At 43.8% G+C, this 19,462-nt stretch overlaps 1 protein-coding gene across 1 annotated transcript; it reads left to right on the top strand.

Moving 5' to 3' along the window:
* The first annotated feature begins 9,981 nt into the window (after positions 1–9,981).
* On the top strand, positions 9,982–15,391 carry LOC120639749. Its single transcript, XM_039915633.1, has 2 exons — positions 9,982–10,395; positions 13,093–15,391. Exons 1-2 carry the CDS (start codon positions 10,039–10,041, stop codon positions 15,136–15,138), a joined length of 2,403 nt encoding a protein of 800 aa, XP_039771567.1. The 5' UTR covers positions 9,982–10,038; the 3' UTR covers positions 15,139–15,391.
* Positions 15,392–19,462: the final 4,071 nt, after the last annotated feature.

Raw genomic sequence — 19,462 nt, 5'->3', positions numbered from 1 at the left:
GCATTTCATCCAAAGCTGCATCCCACTGATCAGCCCACGTCTCCATCTTCGTCGCCCAAATACCCTCGTACGCGACACCTTGGCCTTTTCTCGTCAGCCTGCACAAAATCATCGTGTTACAATATTGCAATATGCTTTGATACATAACAACCAACTTTTACAAAGACTTACATGTGCGAAGTTTTGTCGATGTTCTCGCATGGCAGCGGAAACTCCTGCCGGAAACCTAGCTGCTGCATCACTAGATGCACGCAGTAGGGCTCCACAAAAATATCGAAAACCAAAGGCTTCTTCATGAACCAGTACTGCTGGTCCCGGTAGCACAAGAAGCTCAGACCTCATGGAGCACGTGCCGCCGTCAAGGCTGCAGTGTAAGGGTTCTACCGAACCCTGTCCGCAGTCAACTGGTCAAAGGATGCGACAAAAGCTGGATACGTCAAACGTCCAGTGCTTGTGGCCCACCTAGCCTGCAGATATTTTAGTAGTCATACTTAAATATCACATAGGGTCATTGTATGAAACAAAAAATGCTATAAATTGTACTTACATTTCTTTTTGTCTAGATCGTCCCCATGGTCGGCATATCAATGATGTCGAAGGCACCATCGGCATCTACATGGTACATCGAATCTTCGTACGGCTCGTAGGTACTAAGCTGCTGCCGTCCAATGTTGAACCTCTCGAATGACCACAGCATAAGCAACAACGGACAACCTGCCAACGTACTAGTGGAGGTGCGTCTTGTGCACGCGTCTCACAGGACTCTCTCCGTAGCGCTAAGCAGTGCGGATGCCCAACTAAACTGAGGAACTCCGTCCTCAAGAGCGGCGGCAATCTGCTGAGCATACCAAATCAAGTGCTTGTTGATGTTGTTGTCGTGGGAACTAGTAAACATCACCCACCCGAAGAGCCACAACAAGTTAGGTGCTCTGGCCGGAACTAAAGAAGCCAAGCCTTCGTCGGCCCGTGCTTGTCAGTGAAGTCCATCTGAGCTGGTTGTCCCTCGGCTGGCTCGATAACCCCAGCAAACCTGTCTAAGATCTCCTGCCTCCAGTGCGCTCCAACAGCCCTGGCGGCCACTGCTCGGCCAACGTGTGGCAAACCAAGCAGAAAAGAAACGTCCTACGGTGTCACAGCCATCTCACCAACCGGCAAGTGGAACGTGTGAGTCTCCGGTCTCCACCGGTCCACCAAGGCCGACAGCAGTGCACGATCGACCGGGAACTGAAGACTGCCCTCCCTTGTGGGCTCAACCAAACGGCACAACGGTAGCAACCCAGATGCACTCAACCTGCAATGAAAATGTATTAGTTACAGAGTTGAAAGTATAAAAATAAAAATGATGGCTCACTTTGAAGACAATGCCATACCAAGGGAGACAACGTGCATCTAGGCTCCAGCACTCGTCGTGCGTCCGTAACCTCAGAGTCAGAGGAAGCTGTTCTTCAACCAAGTATGAACGGTGCTTCGCGTCAATCACCGGATCGATCAGCTCAAGGTTCGCCATACCTACAACGATAACACATGTCTGTTATTGAATGTAAGGTAACAATGACATTATGTAAAACGGTAAACGATGAGTTATACAACATCAACGATGACATATAAAATAGCAACATTTAAATATAGACTAGCAACAATGAAACATTCGTACAACACGTAAAGTCTGGACCATAAATAACACATACGGTACAAACGAACCACAAATACAGTTCAACCATAAACTACGCTTAGGGTACAAACCAACAACACATACAGTTCAACCATAAATAACACATAGGGTGCAAACGTACAACACATAGTCTAGATTGTGACACATCTACGACCTGCTTACTACGTCTTCTTAGTGGTGCGTTGTGGAACACGCCTTTCCGCCGTCCCCCAGCAACCCTATGGGTTGGGTACTTCTCGCAATCCTTGCGACCGTGGCCAGTTTCACCGCATGCCAAGCAAACTTTTTCACCACCTCTTGCCTCCGAAGCATCCATGTCATTTCTAATACGATAACTCTTCCGAAGGCCACGTTGAGTGATCTTGGTGTCCGGATCCAGTATCCAATCTGGGCCATTCACCGGAGGCCTAGTAAAGTTAGCTAGCGCTCTCCAACCATGAAGTTCGCCACTCCAAGTTGACAGCACTGCCTCCTTGAGATAATACGGCGACACGTATGTCCCCTCAATTCCTGCCTTCCCCCGAGCTGTGTACACATGTGAACAAGGCAAGTGTAGCAGCTTTGGTTTGTTGCATGAGCATACACATTGATTTGTTTTTGGTCATAGCTGACATTCCATTGTTATTGTAGTATTGCCAATCCCCACACCCCCCTTGTTTGCACCATCACCTCAAAAACAAAATCTTGGTTGCCTATGAACTCGACTCAATGAAGCGTCCCCTTGGCACTTATTTTGTCTAATATCTTAGTCATTTTGGAGCAGTACACCATTTGAGGATTTCACACTGCGATCGAAGCTTCCTGAAAGTGTTCACAAAGATATGCCACTATACCCCGAAGAATGCACTCGATAATTGCCACCAGAGGAAGGGAGCGGCATGCCTTTAGCACCCAGTTGTAGACCTTAGCAAGATTTGTTGTCATAATTCCGTGCCTTGAACCATCGGTATCTGCAATCAAAGCCCATTTCTCTAGGGGCTCATTTTTAATCCACTCGAAGAAGCATTTGACCGATCTTCCCCCCTTCCGCCTTCTTGTGATGCATGCAGGCTCGCCCTTAATTGGTTCTGACCCCCACGGTTCCTCTTGACGTGCCACAACAGGTTTCTTATGAACACCCTCCATATGACTAGTTGTCAACTTATCGAGAAGGGCCCATAATTCATTGAACTTGCAACGCTGATTCTGTTTACACATTTTCTTGAAGAGATCCTCGAGACACTTGCTTCTAAACTGCTAGTAGAAGTTTACACCCATATGCCGCATGCACCACCGACTATGCAAGTCGGGCCAAGCAACGTCAACATTGTGACCTTCCTGCAATTTCTTCACAGCTGATAGTATGCCCTTATGGCGATCATGGAGGACACACACGTTTGGCCGCTCACAAACCACCGCCCGCTTGATCAGTGAAAGGAACCACAGCCAGCTTTCAGCACTTTCAGATTCGACAAAAGCAAAGGCAATCGGCACAACCCAGTCATTTGCATCCACCACAATGCAAGTGAGCATCTGACCTTTATACATTCATGTAAGAAATATACCGTCGACACAAAGAACCGGTCTGCAGTTTTTGAAAGCTTCAATCATGCAACCAAAGGACCAGAACGCACGCCTAAGAACTCTATCACCATTAGCATTCTGATAGTCATCTATATCGATTATAGTTCCAGGGTTTCTACTCTGTAGTAGTGCCAGGAGATGGGGGAGGTGGTGGTATGAATCCTTGTACAACCCGAACCTCCACTCAAGGGCCTTTTGCTTTGCTCGCCATGCCATGTCATATGATATTTCATAGGAGTACCTACTTGATATTGCAAGCATAATCTGGAACGGTAAGATGGAAGTCTTCTTCATAATTTCTCCATACAACTGAGTAGCCACAAATTCTGCTGTCATGTTTCTGTGCTTCACAACAGTTTCTGAAAGCTTGCACGAGTGGCCAACAACAATCGAGGCCACAAAATTGCTCTCAGCCTTCGGCAGATACCCGTGAACACACCAGGGACAACCCAGGGCGAGACACTTGACATCATAAGTGGTCGGATTGAAAACGACCACCATGAATGGTTTCTTCTCTAAGAAAGACCACTTCTTAACAACATGCTGCAAGTGCTTCTTATCATAAAACAATTGACCACTTGTGATCTCCATTTGATTATACACCCAATTACTGTCATGGCCATCATTAACCCTAAGCTCATCCATGGCAAAGTTGCCCCAATCCTCAGGGACTGTATCTTCATTTTCAAATACACGACCATCTCTGCCTTGAACAAAGGTTCTGTACTCCTCATCATCTAGGTCCATTTGATCAACTATTGTATCATCTAATTCCCCCTGATCAGCAATCATGTGACCTCCGAATTCCCAATCGCCACCTTCAGTTTCATGTTTAGCTTGTTGGTGGACTTCAGGCTGCGACTGCTGATCCTCTGCAACACAATTTTCAGGAGGCCACTCGGTTTCAACGACCACCTCAGTTGCAGGAATAGCATGGCTACTCTTCCCTTGAGTTTCGTTAGCTAGTTCTTGCTGAACGAGCACGACAAGAGGGAATTTCATTTTGTTCGTAGCCATATGGACAAAAGCACACCTGTAAGGATCACCGGGGTGTCCGACCCTAGAGGGGGAGGGGGTGAATAGGGTCGCTAATCGCTTTTTAACCTAGGGCTCAAACTAATTGCATAAGATAAACCTAACACGTCCTACACATGCTAGTTATGACTGAGGTTTATCTATGCTACCTTCTACTTACCCCAAAAGACTTGCAACCTATAGCTAATCCTAATCAAACTAACTAGGAAAGTAAAGGTAAGCAAGAGAGAGTAAATGCGGAAACGTAATATGGTAAGTAAAGAGGTAAGTGCAAGAGGGATGCAAACTCCCGAGTAGACACGGTCATGTAACGTGGTTCGGCATAAACGCCTACGTCCACGGGACACCGAGGCTCTTCCGATCACCGTCTTGCACTATGCCACCAATGGCGATGCCGGCAAGCAAAGGCAAGTGCCCACAAGACACCGAGTCTCGTGCACCGCCACCGTCTCTCTCGGTCACCCGGCCGAAATCCACTACGGAGCTTCTCCACCAAGGAAGGGGCCTCCTCTTCCCCCGCACATAGTGTCGTTGCCACTCCACACCAAGACGGAGGGTCACACGACGTATCACAAGTTGCTTGCCGCAGCAAGGCTTCTCTCAAGGGAGCTCTCGCAAGAACTAATCCCTATTACAAGCACTAAGCACTCTCACAAGTGTGCTTAAGCCTATATGATGTATAATGAAGCTCTAAGGTGGTTGGAGATGTTCTTCAAGTGTAGTAGAATGTTCAGCAACTTCAGCACACTTCAAATGGATGGGGTGAGGCGTATATATAGGCCACCAAGTCTTGTAGCCGTTGCACCAACGGTCAGCTGTAAATCTGCGTATCACCGGAAGAACCGATGCCTCTGGCAGGGGTAGCGTCGGTTCTTCCGGTCACTCATAAACCGAAGTAGCCGTTGAACTCCTGACAGCTGACACAGTGACCACCGGTTGAACCGATGCTATGCACCGATGCCTCACTGGTTCAACCGGTGCTGAAGGATATTCTCCCGGGCGCTGACGTCATTGCACCGATGGTATGCTCCGATGGACCGTCGGTTGAACCGGTGCTGAAGAAACTTCTCCTGGGCGCTTGACATCGTCTCTGGTACAAAGGACACCCAATGCACCGATGCCCTATTTTGGACCGTCGGTTCAACCGGTGCCTATAGGCTGACTTGGCTTCGATTCCCTTTTGCACCAAAGTGTCATGGCGTCGGTTCTTCCGACTACCACCGGATGCTCCGATGCCCTGGCGTCGGTTCTTCCGGTGCTCCTGAATCGAAGAGCTACGCCTATCTTCTCTTTGTCATCACTTGAACCTAAAAGCCTGGGAATGTTCATCTTAACAATCATATTAGTCCAAGTGTTGTGTGTGTCATCAATCGCCAAAACATTATATTGAAATATGGCATGAGAGGCCATTTTCGCTACAACACCAACATTTCGAATTGCTCATCTCACAAAGTTCCCACCGCCAACCATGTTCACGTTGTCTTGGAACCACACCACTAACTTTGATCCTCCAGTAGCTTGGGTCCACTTGAAGAAAATAATGCATCCAACCTAATACATCCGCATGACGCATTTGCAACGGATTGGGCACTGTTGTATCTACGTACTGAAACTTACCCAAATCTACCCCGGAGTCGCAATAATTAATGAATCCATTGCCGTGATGAACTCTAATATTTACTAGTTGCGAACCCATTCCTGGCAATGCACCACATCATCGGACGTTAGACAGCACACCCTAAAACTTTTTATTTCTATAATCTAAGAACATTCATGCTTCAAATTTCATATGACCCACCCGCGAACAAATAACAACATTATAAAATGAATTCAAATAAAGTAATAATTTTTGTTCAATAATTATATATTATCACAATAGAAATTAATAACATTAAATAATGAACTCCAATTTCTAATTATATCGATGGAATAATAAATTAATTTCATCAGTACAAACCAGTATACAAACCGGTGCATACAATCATGTGCATACAATGTAGTTATAAAACTTGCTTCAAAATCTCTACCATTCCAATTTTCTATAAGTGCATCATGTTATTCTAACAATTTTAAAAAAATTACTGCCATTCCTACACTACACGTCCTCCACATCGTCCACGACAAACCTATAATACAATAATATAAGTGTAATTAATTAAATAAACTGTAATTAAATAAGACTTAGTTAAAAAATGTCACCTTCAATCGATGGAGTTGTCGGACGTGAGGGAGCCGAGGACCGAGGACTGAGCGCACCTCGCAGCCGGCGGGCGAGGTGCCTCGGTGCCGCGTCGGCCCCCTGCAGCTGCCCACGGGCAGCGCGGCGAGGGAGGGGGCGGGGGCCCCCTGTAGCCCATGAGTGAGGGAGGGGCGGCGGCGGCGCTCGGGGGGGAGGAGGAGGGGCGCCGGCAGAATGGCGGGCCGGGGAGGGCCGGTGGAGGGGGGCGGCGGCACTTGCGGGGTGAGGTGCATCGGCGGCGTGGCGGGCCCGGGAGGGGCAGCGGCGGCGCTGGCGGATGGGTGACGGGCGGCGGCGGCGGTAAGAGTGAAGGGCGTGCGGTGCAAGTGAAAGGGGGCAGGGGTATTTTGGCCGACAGACCTATCGGCTCCCCAAGAGCCGACTTGGGACTAGTCAGACCGATAGGTCCAGTCGGCTGTTGATGGGCCGACTACTGCCCTTATCGGGCCGACAGGGCTTCTAAGGCCGACAGGCCACGGTGGTGGCCGCGACCAGAAGCCCATGCCAGCGTGGACGCACTAGTCGGCTACTGAGGGGCCGACTAGTGCATATCGGGCGCCTAGCAGCCGATAATACCTCTGTCGGCTGTTCAAAAGCCAACAGGTTACTATTTTTGCAATTTTTTCGCTTTTTAATTCTGCAATTAACTATTAAAATAATATTATTTAGAAAATTCGTTATATTATATCTAATGTATACACTAACAAAAATATGGTTTAATCTCTATAAATTTATACTAATTCATTTCAAATTAGAAAAATATAAAACTAGTACAAAATTTTTTATGAAAATATAATTTATCTAATGATGCATCATTCAAAATTATTTGGATATTATTTATCTCTATTTTTTCATTTTAAGTACTAAAATTTAATTCTATCAATAATTTGTTGGTCATAATAGATGTTTTATTTTTTATGAACCCCAAAATATTTTTTTAGAATGGTAAGTGAAGTGGCTTGGTAATGCTATGTCGTCTATAATTTGATTCTTCAACATAACTTAATTAGACTTTAGGTTATTGGAGTGGAAAAACAATTACAACAAGTGTGATATATATGGTTGTCGCTTTTACTCAGTATATCTGAGCAAATATTCGGTAGCGACATTGTCCGTATCCATCTCATTCTGTATTTGATTTGTATTTATTCGTATTTGTGACCGGACTTATCCGTATTCATATCTGTATCCGACAGGTATCCGTGTCTGATCCGATTCTGAAAGAAAATATAAAAACAAATATAGTGTTGGCAATATCCGTCCGTATCCGATCCGTTTGCACCCCTAGTCTATGGTTATGCAATGTGTGTGACGATTATCAAATTCTGTTAGTGAGGTATGTGTATTGATCTTTTAGACATTGCTTGAGACTGCCGAGATTATTGAGTAGGCAATTGGTGGTAAACTGGTAATTTGATAAAATCAGGATAATTTACACAGTTTGTAACATTTGTGATTGTACTCTCCGCTAGAGAGAAGTGGGATTTGGCTTTATGGTTTCGATGACACGAATGCATCCGTTCCCAATGCGGGCAAAGATTTCGAGGCATCCTTTCAATTTTAGAATATATTCCACTATGGCTGCAGGTGGATCGAATTACTTGTGCAGTGTGACAAGCACTTATGCTAAAGCTAGTTATTCTTTTTCTCAATGAAGGAAAAGTTAGTTATTCTAGGTGTATCTGTGGCATCTCAACAAAAGTATTCCATCGGTTGCTTGCATTGATAATCACCATGGTTTCCTTTATTAGCATATTAACTTTCTGTGGAACATGTAAACTGAGTATAACTTAGCTAACGAGATTTCTTGTCACTACCGGAAACCATTAGTTTGGCCCTAAATGCACACGGCAAAGGTTTTGCCGTGTGCCACCCACGGCAAATCTCACTCAGCAAATCAGGTGACGGCAAAGCGCTGTTTGCCAAGTGTTTTTTGTTGGGCACTCGGCAAAGAGTTTCCTGTGTATCAGACTGACACTTGGCAAGCCAAAACACTCAGCAAAATGCGAACAGAAAACATGGCCGGCAGGATTCAACCCGTGACCTCTCCCTTGCGCGTAACCTCCTCTACCACTGCTCCACACTCTTACATGTGTCTGTACTCCATTTTGATTCCCCACATATTATATTAAACCGAGCGTAACTTGCTTGTTTGAGGCCCTAAATGAATTCCAATTATAAAGTTGTCAACTACAAAGTTTCATAACTTTTCGAGATCTGCAACTTTCATTTTGATAGTTTATCCATCCGAGATCGTTTACAAAATTTGAATATCAAATTTGAGAAATTCAAACATAGTTTTCATTGACAAGATGATTTCAAATAAAAAGTTGTCAACTACAAAGTTTCATAACTTATTGTGATCCACAACTCTCATTTTGACTGTTAATCCATCCGAGGTCATTTGAAAAATTCAAATTTCAAATTTGAGAAATTCAAACATATTTCATTAGCAAAATTAATTCAAATTAAAAGTATTCAACTACAAAGTTGTATAACTTCTGATGATCTACAACTTTTATTTTGCTCATTGGTTCATCCGACATAGTGGTAATAATATTGTTCACAAATCTTATATATCTCTCTTCTTGTTTCATGAAACTATATGAAGAGATGTACATTTTGTGAACAACGTTATTATCGCTTTGTCGAATGAAGAAACGACCTAAATAAAAGTTGTACGTCCTGAGAAGTTATACAACTTTGTAGTTGAAAACTTTTTAATTTGAATTAATTTACAAATACTTTAAAATATGCTTTGAATTTCTCTTTGCCGAGTGCTTTTGCTCTAGTACTCGGCAAACAAGGTCTTTGCCGAGTGTTTCCGGCAATGCAAAAAAAAAAAACACTTGGCAAACTTGCTTGTTTGCCGAGTATTTTTCTTTGCAAGTGTGTCTGAGTATTCTGTTTTTCTTTGCAAGTGTGTCTGAGTATTCTTTGCCAAGTGTTTTTTTTGGCACTCGGCAAACACAATTTTTGCCGAGTATATTTTTTTGCCGAGTATTTTTTGTGTGGCACTCGGCAAACCACCAGACACTCGGCAAACTGCCTAGTGTATGGTGGAAATATTCCCGCCAACATTCAAAGCCTATACTTAAATTTATTGCATGAACAGACAGCATTATTCAATGTGTATATGAGAATATTCATCTTAGTGTGTTTTGCCAAAAGAAAAAAGGCGGGACAATTGTTTTTTGTTACAAGTTGTGCCTATTTCTGCTGGTTTCTGCTGGCGGGGCTGGCGCCTTGTGTCTGAAAATTTCCCTACCAGCGTGTATCAGAAACCTCGTTAACCTTCTTTATTTCAAAAGCTCGATCGGCTAGCTAGTGCCTTGTGTCCCAAAAAAGAAATATTCTAAAACAAAAAGGAGGCGTGTCCCATATATAAAGATAAAGAGACATGCATACGTGTTGGACAAGCACTAGCCGATAGCTCTTGCTATATTTACTGAAGAGGAATGGAGACTTCAGTAGCTATAACAGACATCAGTATCCCGGCAAAGCCACTAGAGTCTAGAGTTGAGAGCCCATGGGTTTCTCAGAAGCTGTGCAATGGTGGGAGGATTGGCAGCTGCGGTTCCTCGTTCTAACCAGCCTCTTCATCCAGTACTTCCTCTTCGTCGCGGCCCTCCTCCGCAAGCGCCGCATCCCACATTGGTTCAGGTCCCTAATCTGGCTGGCCTACTTGGGCTGCGACGCCGTGGTCATATATGCCCTAGCCACCCTCTTCAACCTCCACAAGGACGAAGTGGCCATGGACACGCATATAGACACGCTGTGGGCTCCCATCCTCCTCATGCACCTCGGGGGGCAGGACGGCATAACAGCCTACAGCATCGAGGACAATGACAATTGGAGAAGACACCTATTGATTTCGGTATCTCAGGTTAGTGCGGCAGCCATGTTATATTCGTGATCTGCGGATCTGGCATACCACATACATTTTTGTCGTTCAGTCAAATTAAAAATATATCTAGTTGTTGAAGTATTTTTTTAATGGAAAAGTGTATTTTTCATCCCTCAAGTATTGCAAGAGTGTGACTTTCATCCCTTATGTTTTAATTGGTGCAAATTAACCCTTTAACTATTTAAACCAGTGCACTAATCATCCTGTCTTGGTATAAAAATGGTTTAACATTACATAATTGCGGCTTAGACGCAACATAGACATCTTTGGGTCACATAATGTCAGACCACCACAGGTTTAATTGTATATGATTTTGTCATTAAACTTAAATTTTATTGGACAATCAATTTATAGTAATTTCTAAAAAATTTAGCATAAACATATATTTTTTTGTTTACCTTTACAGAAAAAACAATAAGTGAATCAAACAATACTCAAGCAAACATAATTAATAATTATGTTAACACAAAAATTTCATAACAATAAATGTTTGTGGCTCGTAAAATGAACAAAATAAAGATGAATGAAGTACATAGTTGTTAAAAAAAATATGGTGTCTGTGTTAACAATTGTACAACAACATGGATTGTCAATATATGACATATATATAAGTCAGATGGTTAGATCGCTTAAACAGTTGTAAGTGGGCATTGAATAGTTATTAAATCTAGGTGGGGATGATTAGTGCACCGGTTTAGTTAATTAAGGGGTTGATTTGCACCAATTATAACATTAGAGATGAAAACCACACTTTCACAATACTTGAAGGATGAAAAATACATGTTTTCCTTTTTTAATTTAGTGTTGCTGCTATTGATACTAAGAGGCCACTTGTACCATAATAAATTAATTATATATATTGGCACTGACTGTGGATAACCACCATGGTCTTTAATCTTTATATCTAGATCTATACATACTGTCCATAGTTCAAGGTGTAGGGATCAAATGTCTTTTTAGAGACCAAGATTCAATGGTCAGTCTAACGTAAACTTTATATTTATAATGTATTTAATATTTTAAATATCATTTCGGTAAATATCGGCACATAGTTGTACTAATTGGGCTTCCACGTAGATATAGACACAGCAAAATATTTAGCGCACGAGCACCAGGAAATATATAAACAAGAAAATTTGTATCAATATAAAACAATTTCTCATTTTCATATAATGTGTTGGAACTTCGTATATCCTTGGAAGTCTTAAAGCCAAATGTAGACAATGTTAAAAGAAACAACAAAAAACACAACTTTGATGTGAATAATAAGGCTTATCCTTTCCCCTGTCTCCATTTTTTTCATCTGTCAGAATTTTCATTTTGTTCCCCTCAACATCAAATGATAACTCGAGTTACTTTAGTAATGTATCTAAAAATATATTTAATATTAATCTGCATTAGTTTGACACTTGTCTAAAAAGAAACTTAGGTACCAATGATTGTAAATACAAATACGCTTCAAATAAAATCTCCAAGGAAACCTTCATTGCATACCGGAAAAGTCCTATTTTGGTCCCTCAACTTTCACGAAAGATTGTTTTGGTCCCTAAACTCTAAAACTGAGTAAAACACGTCCCTCAACTTTTAAAACCATTCATATTATATCCCTGAATGGTTTTAGACGGTGGTTTTGGTACAGCGTCAGCAGTTTTGTCTTTTCCTTTTATTTATTTATTTCTGCTAAATTTTTGAAAATTTATAGTAAATCATAGAAAAATCATAAAATAGAAAATCTAATTTTATTGGACTCCACATGAGTAGATCTACACAGTAAATATATAATATGGTATGCTTTAGTACAAAATTTTTGTTGCGCCTTTAGATCTTTTCTGTAAATAACATAAATTATAACTAATTTACACATGATCCAATGAGTATGAAATTTTTACTACCATAAAACTTTCACCACAATTGGACTGTAGCAACTGTAGCTATGAATTATTCCAGTTAATTACTGAAAAAACATATTATTGTATGGAATTAATTGGAATAATTTATAGCTGCAGTTTCTGTAGTCTAATCATAGTGAAATTTTTATGGTAGACTAATTATCACATGCTTGAACTGTAATAAAAATTTCATACTCATTGGATTATATATAACCTATTTATAAATTAATTTTATTTACAGAAAAGCATAGATCTAAAGGTGCAATAAAAATTTTGTACTAAAGCATAATATATTATATATTCACTATGTAGATCTACTCATATGGAGCCTAATAAAATTAGATTTTCTATTTTATAATTTTTATGTGATTTACTATAATTTTTCAAAAATTTAGTGGAAATAAATAAAAGAAAAAGACAAAACCACTGCCACTGTAGCAAACCCACCTTTACTATTCCAAAACCACCATCCAAAACCACTCAGGGATGTAATATTAACGGTTTTAAAAATTGAGGGACGTGTTTTTCCCGGTTTTGGAGTTTAGGGACCTAAAACGAACTTATGCGAAAGTTGAGGGACCCAAATAGGACTTTTTCCTTGCATACCAGAGGGGCATGTTTGCACATAATTTTGGACATGTCATCATGGGATTTTGGTCCCAAAAGTGTAGGGGTAAATGGTTAGCAACTTTTTGCTGTAAAACGAAAAAGATCAGCTTTCGGAAAAATAACCCACGCACGGCCAAAACAAAATTATTCCTAACCGTGACCATGCATGCATGTCTAGATCACCGTCGCCATCTACGTTTTCCGCAAGTCGTGGTGGTCAGACGACAGGAGATTGCTGCGAGCAGCGATCCTGCTCTTCGTCCCCGGGATCCTCAAGTGCCTGGAAAAGCCATGGGCTCTCAAGAACGCGACCGTCACCACCATCATGACCACCCCCGATTCACGGCTTGAAGCAACCCTTGACAAAGACAACGTGCGAAAGGACATCCTTTCACTCGACAAGTATGTCCAAGAGGCAGCAAAGAGCGTCCAGGACATGGCCGACAAGCCCCTCGACGAGGACGACTTCAAACTCAATGTCAAAGTTGGCGACAAGCCCTACCACCTCTTCGTCGACCTCGGCCACCCCTACTTCGTCCGGCTCAAGAACCTGCAGGAGGTCATGGCGCCACGAGGGGCGAGAGAGGCGGCGCACGGCATGGTGCGCTCGTCCCTGTCCAAGGCGTTCGACCACCTCTACACCAAGCACAAGCGGAGCCTCGGCGGCCTGCTGCGCGCCGCCGCCGTGCTGCTGACCTTTGCGGTCATCGGGGTCTTCCAGGAGAGCCGCCGGAACGCGTACAACCGCAACGACGTCGTCATCACCTACGTCCTGCTATGCTGCACCGCCTCTCTGGAGCTCGTCTCGGCCTGCTTCGTCCTCGGGTGCGGCCTGCCGTCGCTCGACGACCAGATCTCCCAGTACAACCTCATCGGGTACCTAGCCCGCAACAAGAACTACCAGAGCTTCTGGAGCCTGGCGTCCCGGCTTGGGTGCAAGGACCGGCTCGACCGGCTCTGGTGCACAGAGCCCCCCGAGCCATCCGCCAGCATCACCAAGCTCGTCTACGACCACGTCGCCCGCGGGTGGAAGGAGTACATGAACAAGCCCATCTATGAGGTCGTCATGACCGGCGACTGGGAGTGGTACGGCGTGAAGACTGCGGTGGGAGCCTTCCGCCGGTTCAACGACAGCCGCGGCCAGCGGACGCTCGAGTGGGAGGGGTGCGAGGAGATGGAGGAGCTCAAGTCGAGCCTACGCATGCCGTTCGACGAGAGTGTCCTCCTCTGGCACCTCACCACGGAGTTTTGCTACTTCGAGCATGTAGACACTGGCAGCGATGCCACCCGCCACAGCAGGGTGATGTCCAATTACATGGTCTACCTGCTGTTGGTGAACCCGGAGATGCTGGTGCCCGGCGCCAGGCGCAGCCTCTTTGCGGCCGTGTACCGCGAGCTCGAGCCGTCAGGGTGCGTGGTTGAGCTGGAGCCAACGGAGACGATACTGGAATCGCCACCGAAAACCAAGGATGAGATGGCGCGGAAGATCATCCAGAAGGTGAAGAGCACCATCGGCTCAGATGATCTTGTTCACAGAGCCTGGGAGCTCGCCCACGAGCTCATGGAACTGGCCAGGAAGGTGGCAGAGAAGGTGGAGAAGGACCTGAGGAAAACCAAGGAGGAGGACAGAAAGAATAGAGTGGAGGGGACAAAGCTCACAGAGGAGCAGCAAAGAGAAAAAGAGGAGATAAACAAGGCCAAGGAGGTGGAGGAGAAGAAGCTCGTGATTAGAGCCAAGAAGGCCGGGGACGACAAGATGTGGGCAGTGATCCAGGGCGTTTGGGTGGAGATGCTCTGCTTCTCTGCGGGCAGGTGCCGAGGGTACCTGCACGCCAAGAGCCTGGGCAAGGGAGGCGAGTACCTCTCGTACGTCTGGCTCCTCCTGTCCTACATGGGGATGGAGACCATGCCGGAGAAAATGCAGAGGCCAGAGCTGCCCGTGGAAGGGGACGTGGGAGGTCTGGTGAAGTCTATATCGGATGAGCTATCAGACAAACCAGCACAAGCAGGGAGGTTGCTGGGCCGGGAAGAACTCGAGGAGGTGAGGAAGGTAGAAGCAGCAAGAGCAGACGCCGCGGCTGCCACAAGGACTGTAACCTCGTCGGTTACGCGCATGGAAAATGAGCCGCAGGGGGGCAGGATACCAGCACAGGCAACCGCCGCCACAAAGGCAACGACATCGGCTGCAGCGGTGGCGCCCATCATCGGTGACGATAATGTCTGAAGGACCCTGAAGATTGCGTTGTTTTGAGTTCCTGGTTGCCATTTAGTCATTTCTGCGCAACTAGTTTTCTTAATCTGTTATTGGCATGTGTGTGGTAAGTGGAATTCGTGTTGCTAATGCTGTTGCTGCTGAGATTAATCTTGTTCTGTAAAGCAAATAAAGCTATTCAAGGTCTGCTAGTTTTGATTACTATGCAGTATGTTCATCTAGCCCACACATTACCCAAGAGTCCCAAATGCTACCTTTTACTTTAATTTCTACCATTTTTCCATTGACCCCTATTATGCTATTAGTAGTGGACAATGGGATTGACCACTAGATATTGATCTAGTGGTGGTTGACCTTTTATAACAATTGTGCTGGTGGCTACACCTGCAACAACGACATTGGCGATGTTAGGAAATAACAACCGTCCGGGCAAACGCCGGTTCCATATCAGCGAGAGCTGCGACGAGTATGTGTGATGGACTGAATCGCGGAATTAATTTGTCCATGGTGTTACACAACGTTACTTTTCAATCATGTTCGCGTGGCCAGTGCATGATGTGGCGTTGGTGTTCGTAGTCACTGTGTCAGAAATTCTTTTTGGAGACATGGCTCAAAGCTCATTGGAAACGAAATAAATTTCATCTCCAAATTTGTGTCACTGATGTAAGTTACATTGGAGATGTAGATTTCCGCGTCTCCAATGGTCCTTATCGGTGACATGTTTTGCCAACACGTGTCTCCAATGATCCTTATCGGTGACATGTTTTGCCAAAACTCATCTCCAATGATGCGTTTTGCCAAAACGCATCTCCAATGACCGCTCATCGGTGTCACGATTTGGCAAAATGTGTCTCCAATGATGAATTAAAAAACAAAAAAATAGAAAATAAAAATTGACATCAAATAGGCCACATATACATTAGAGTGCCTCCTTTGATCACACATACACACATCGGCTCATACATTTGTGCTCATACACACATTTGTGCATTAACTAAGTCATGTTACAAGCTCAATGCTGAATCCAAAAATAAGCTAAAGGCAAATTAATTGGTCCACATTATCAACTCATTAACTGAGTGCAAAGGAAATAACAGGAATCAAAGTATTTAATGGTGAATCCTAGACCCAACTAGACATTTAAAGTGAATGGTGTAATTGGTTCAGCCTTCCATATCTTAACTGCTAGAAACAATAGACCCCTTAACAGCCCAAATTTTTTCATACCTCTCTGATCAAAAGCTGAAACCTGCACAAAAATGAATATTATAATAGGTTCAGACTAATTGTTATCTATGTGGAAAGACAAAAGCAAAGTACGAACTCCCTCTCTGTTCTATGTGCTTCAAGTGCATAGTGATTCGGACGGAAGAAAAGAAGAGCATATACCTCCATGGGTGTTGAGGAAGTTCATCAGAAGCAATGAAGTGACTATCAGAACCAATGGTGACTGCTGTAGAGCAACTATTGCTTAGCCTATTATACAACATCATGACTGTAAGTCATCTTATCTTCTCATGTCAATATTGTCCATAAAGAAGGTAGAATGAAAGTTATGCCATTAGTGGTAGGGACTCCGCTCCCGCTACATAGATTGTAGGGATGCGTGGGTGGAGGACGTGGACTTGGATGTGATGCGAGGGTGGCGCTGTGGCGCTGTGATGCTGTGCGGCGAGTGAGGAAGAGAGGCGGCTAGGGCTCCCAAGGGAAGCCGGCAACAATTGAGTTGTTGTTGATTGATTTCCAATAAACGTTTACAAGTTTTATAGTCCTCTAGGGTTTGCTGATAAAGAAATCTATTGGGCCATAGGCCCGCTACATGGCGCAGCCCGCTTAGCCACTTGGACGACGCCTAGTATGTGATGCCAGTCATAACACCCCCTCCCCCCGGCGCCTCGGCAAACAGCTCGTCCTCAAGCTAGAAGTCTGGGTAGAGGTCCTTCAAGTACTGGAGCTGCTCCCACGTGGTTTCGTCTACTAGAAGGCCACACCATTTGATGAGGACCTACCACATGCCACGGCGCAGCTGAGCATGCAGGGCGCGATCGGGAGCTGGAAGAAGTGTAACACCCAAAATTGAACAAAGGGTAAAGTACGCTTTCTACATGGGAACGCGTAAAATTGATAGATAAAATTAACTTTTTGGATCCATTGCTCGAATAGACGAACAGACACTATGGTTGCGTAGAGCTCGTCGAGTACTTTCCATTTGACCATCTACATGTCGCGTTTGGAGTTTGGAACAAAAAGTTATAGTCTTTCCAAGCTGCTGGACGGCCGGGCCCATGTACAGGACCCATGCTACAGTACTCGACGAGATCGAAAGAATAGAGAGGGTAGAGGGGGAGGAAGAGAAGAGAAAGGAGATTAGGGCACGTCTTCATCGATTCTCGTCGTTCCTCTCCAAAAATCGGTTGGGGTTCCTTTCCTCTTTCTGTTTTCCCCATCTCCATGGCTTGTTCTCACTGTTCATGGTGGTGCCGCCTTGTGTGGTGTAGTGCAGCGAGGTTGGATGCAAGGAAGAAGCTAAGGGTAAATGGAGTGGAATTGCCGTGGTTGCTCGTTGATCGCCTCGAGTAGAAGGATCGCCATTCAAAGATTGAAGATCAAGAATTGCAAGTGAGCAAAAGCTGATGAGTAGTGAAGAGCAGTAAGAGTAGATTTTCGTTGGAGAAAGGCAAGTGACCCTAACCATACTTCTATCTATGCTTTATTTACAAGAGTACTTGATTTAATTGGAACATGGAGAACCACCCAAGAAAACCGTACAACCACAATACTATATAGCTCTGGTCTTGGCTAAGTAACTAGATGATCTATATGTCGTGTCTGGGGTGTTTGATTGGTGGGTTTTTGTGTTATCGAGCTTTGAGGAGCGGGTGAAGGAAGCTTCGTCTTCTGAGGTACCGCAGAAAGTAAGGGACCAGTGCATACATATAGTGATTCTTTGTAAAGGCCTCATAGCGTCCCTATGCAATCACACCTCGAAAGTGTGGTATTGTGCCTAGCTAGCACATTGCGTGGTTGGGTTCAAAGTTCTTCGGAACTTTTACGCGAATTGTGGTGAAAGTGTACGACCTCTGCAGAGTTAAAACTAACCGGTTAGCCGTGCTCACAGTCAAGAGCGGCTTGGACCCTCACATGATTAATAAACTTAAAGATGGATATAAATCACATTCTGGTTATTTCTTGTGGTCTTACTGAGTACCAACCATAAGTGTACTCACCCTTGCTTACTGCTGCTCAAAAGGAGAAGGTTTATGAAGTTTTCTGAAGATGTTGCTGAGTTCTAGGCGTACGCAACCCCCAGTCGATTGCCTGTGAAGTTGAAGCCATCGTTTCTAGGATAAGTTGTATAACTCTGATAATCTTTTAATTATTGCTTTTACGTGATACTGTTACTGATTATTCACTTATAATGTCTCTATATGTATGAAACTTGATCCTGGCATACATATAGCTATGCATTCGGTTTTGTCCTTAAAACCGGGTGTGACAACCATTATGTTGCTTATAACGAGATCCTAAAAACTAGACCACACTAGACTATATTTAGATGAATTTTATTTCTGGAATATTTTTTGTGAAGCTGGAGTAATTATTCCAGTTTGAAAAAAATGTTCCAGCTTCTTAATAAAATTATGAAACAAGATATGTTTTTTCCAGCTTCTTAATAATAAAAGTTCTAGCTTCTTAATAAAATTGTTCCCCTTCAAAAAAATGTTCCATCTTAAAACTTATTTAAATATAGTCAATTGGGATCTTATTTTGAAGATTTCATCATAAGAAATTCAATGGTACAATCCGAATTCGATTTGGGCATTTCAGTTGAAAGTCAAAAATTTATTTGCTTCATATCTTTCTTTTGAACGTCTCCTCTCAGGAGGTATGCACGTGGGCCGCCCCCACGGTACCTTTTCTAGTGCAATTTAACTTTTTCCCAATAGTTTTATCAAATCACCAGCAAAATATACAAGAAACCGTTGGCCATATTTGTAAAGAAACTGTTTAGAAAAAAATAGTGTTCTTGTAGTATTTGTATATGAAAAATGAGACATTTTCGCAATATATTGTGAATGAAGGCCGGTTATATACCTGCAGCAAGTTATCCACGAAATTAAAGCAAGCAAACATGCTTGTAGTTGAACAAAGTTGATAACTCGAATCAGTTCAAAGATAGAAGCAGGCAACAGGCGTCATCATCACTAGCAACGTGAGGCCTCGGAACATTTACATGGACACGCAAAGGCAGCGTATCAAAGTTGTACTGCCACGACTTTATCTTGCTTTGAGAGCAAGATAAAGTCCCTATTTGAGAGCAAGGGACTGCATGAAG

The sequence above is a fragment of the Panicum virgatum genome, chromosome 7K (genome assembly GCF_016808335.1).
Source record: "Panicum virgatum strain AP13 chromosome 7K, P.virgatum_v5, whole genome shotgun sequence".
NCBI lineage: Eukaryota > Viridiplantae > Streptophyta > Magnoliopsida > Poales > Poaceae > Panicum > Panicum virgatum.
This window is presented reverse-complemented; position numbering and strand designations above follow the sequence as displayed.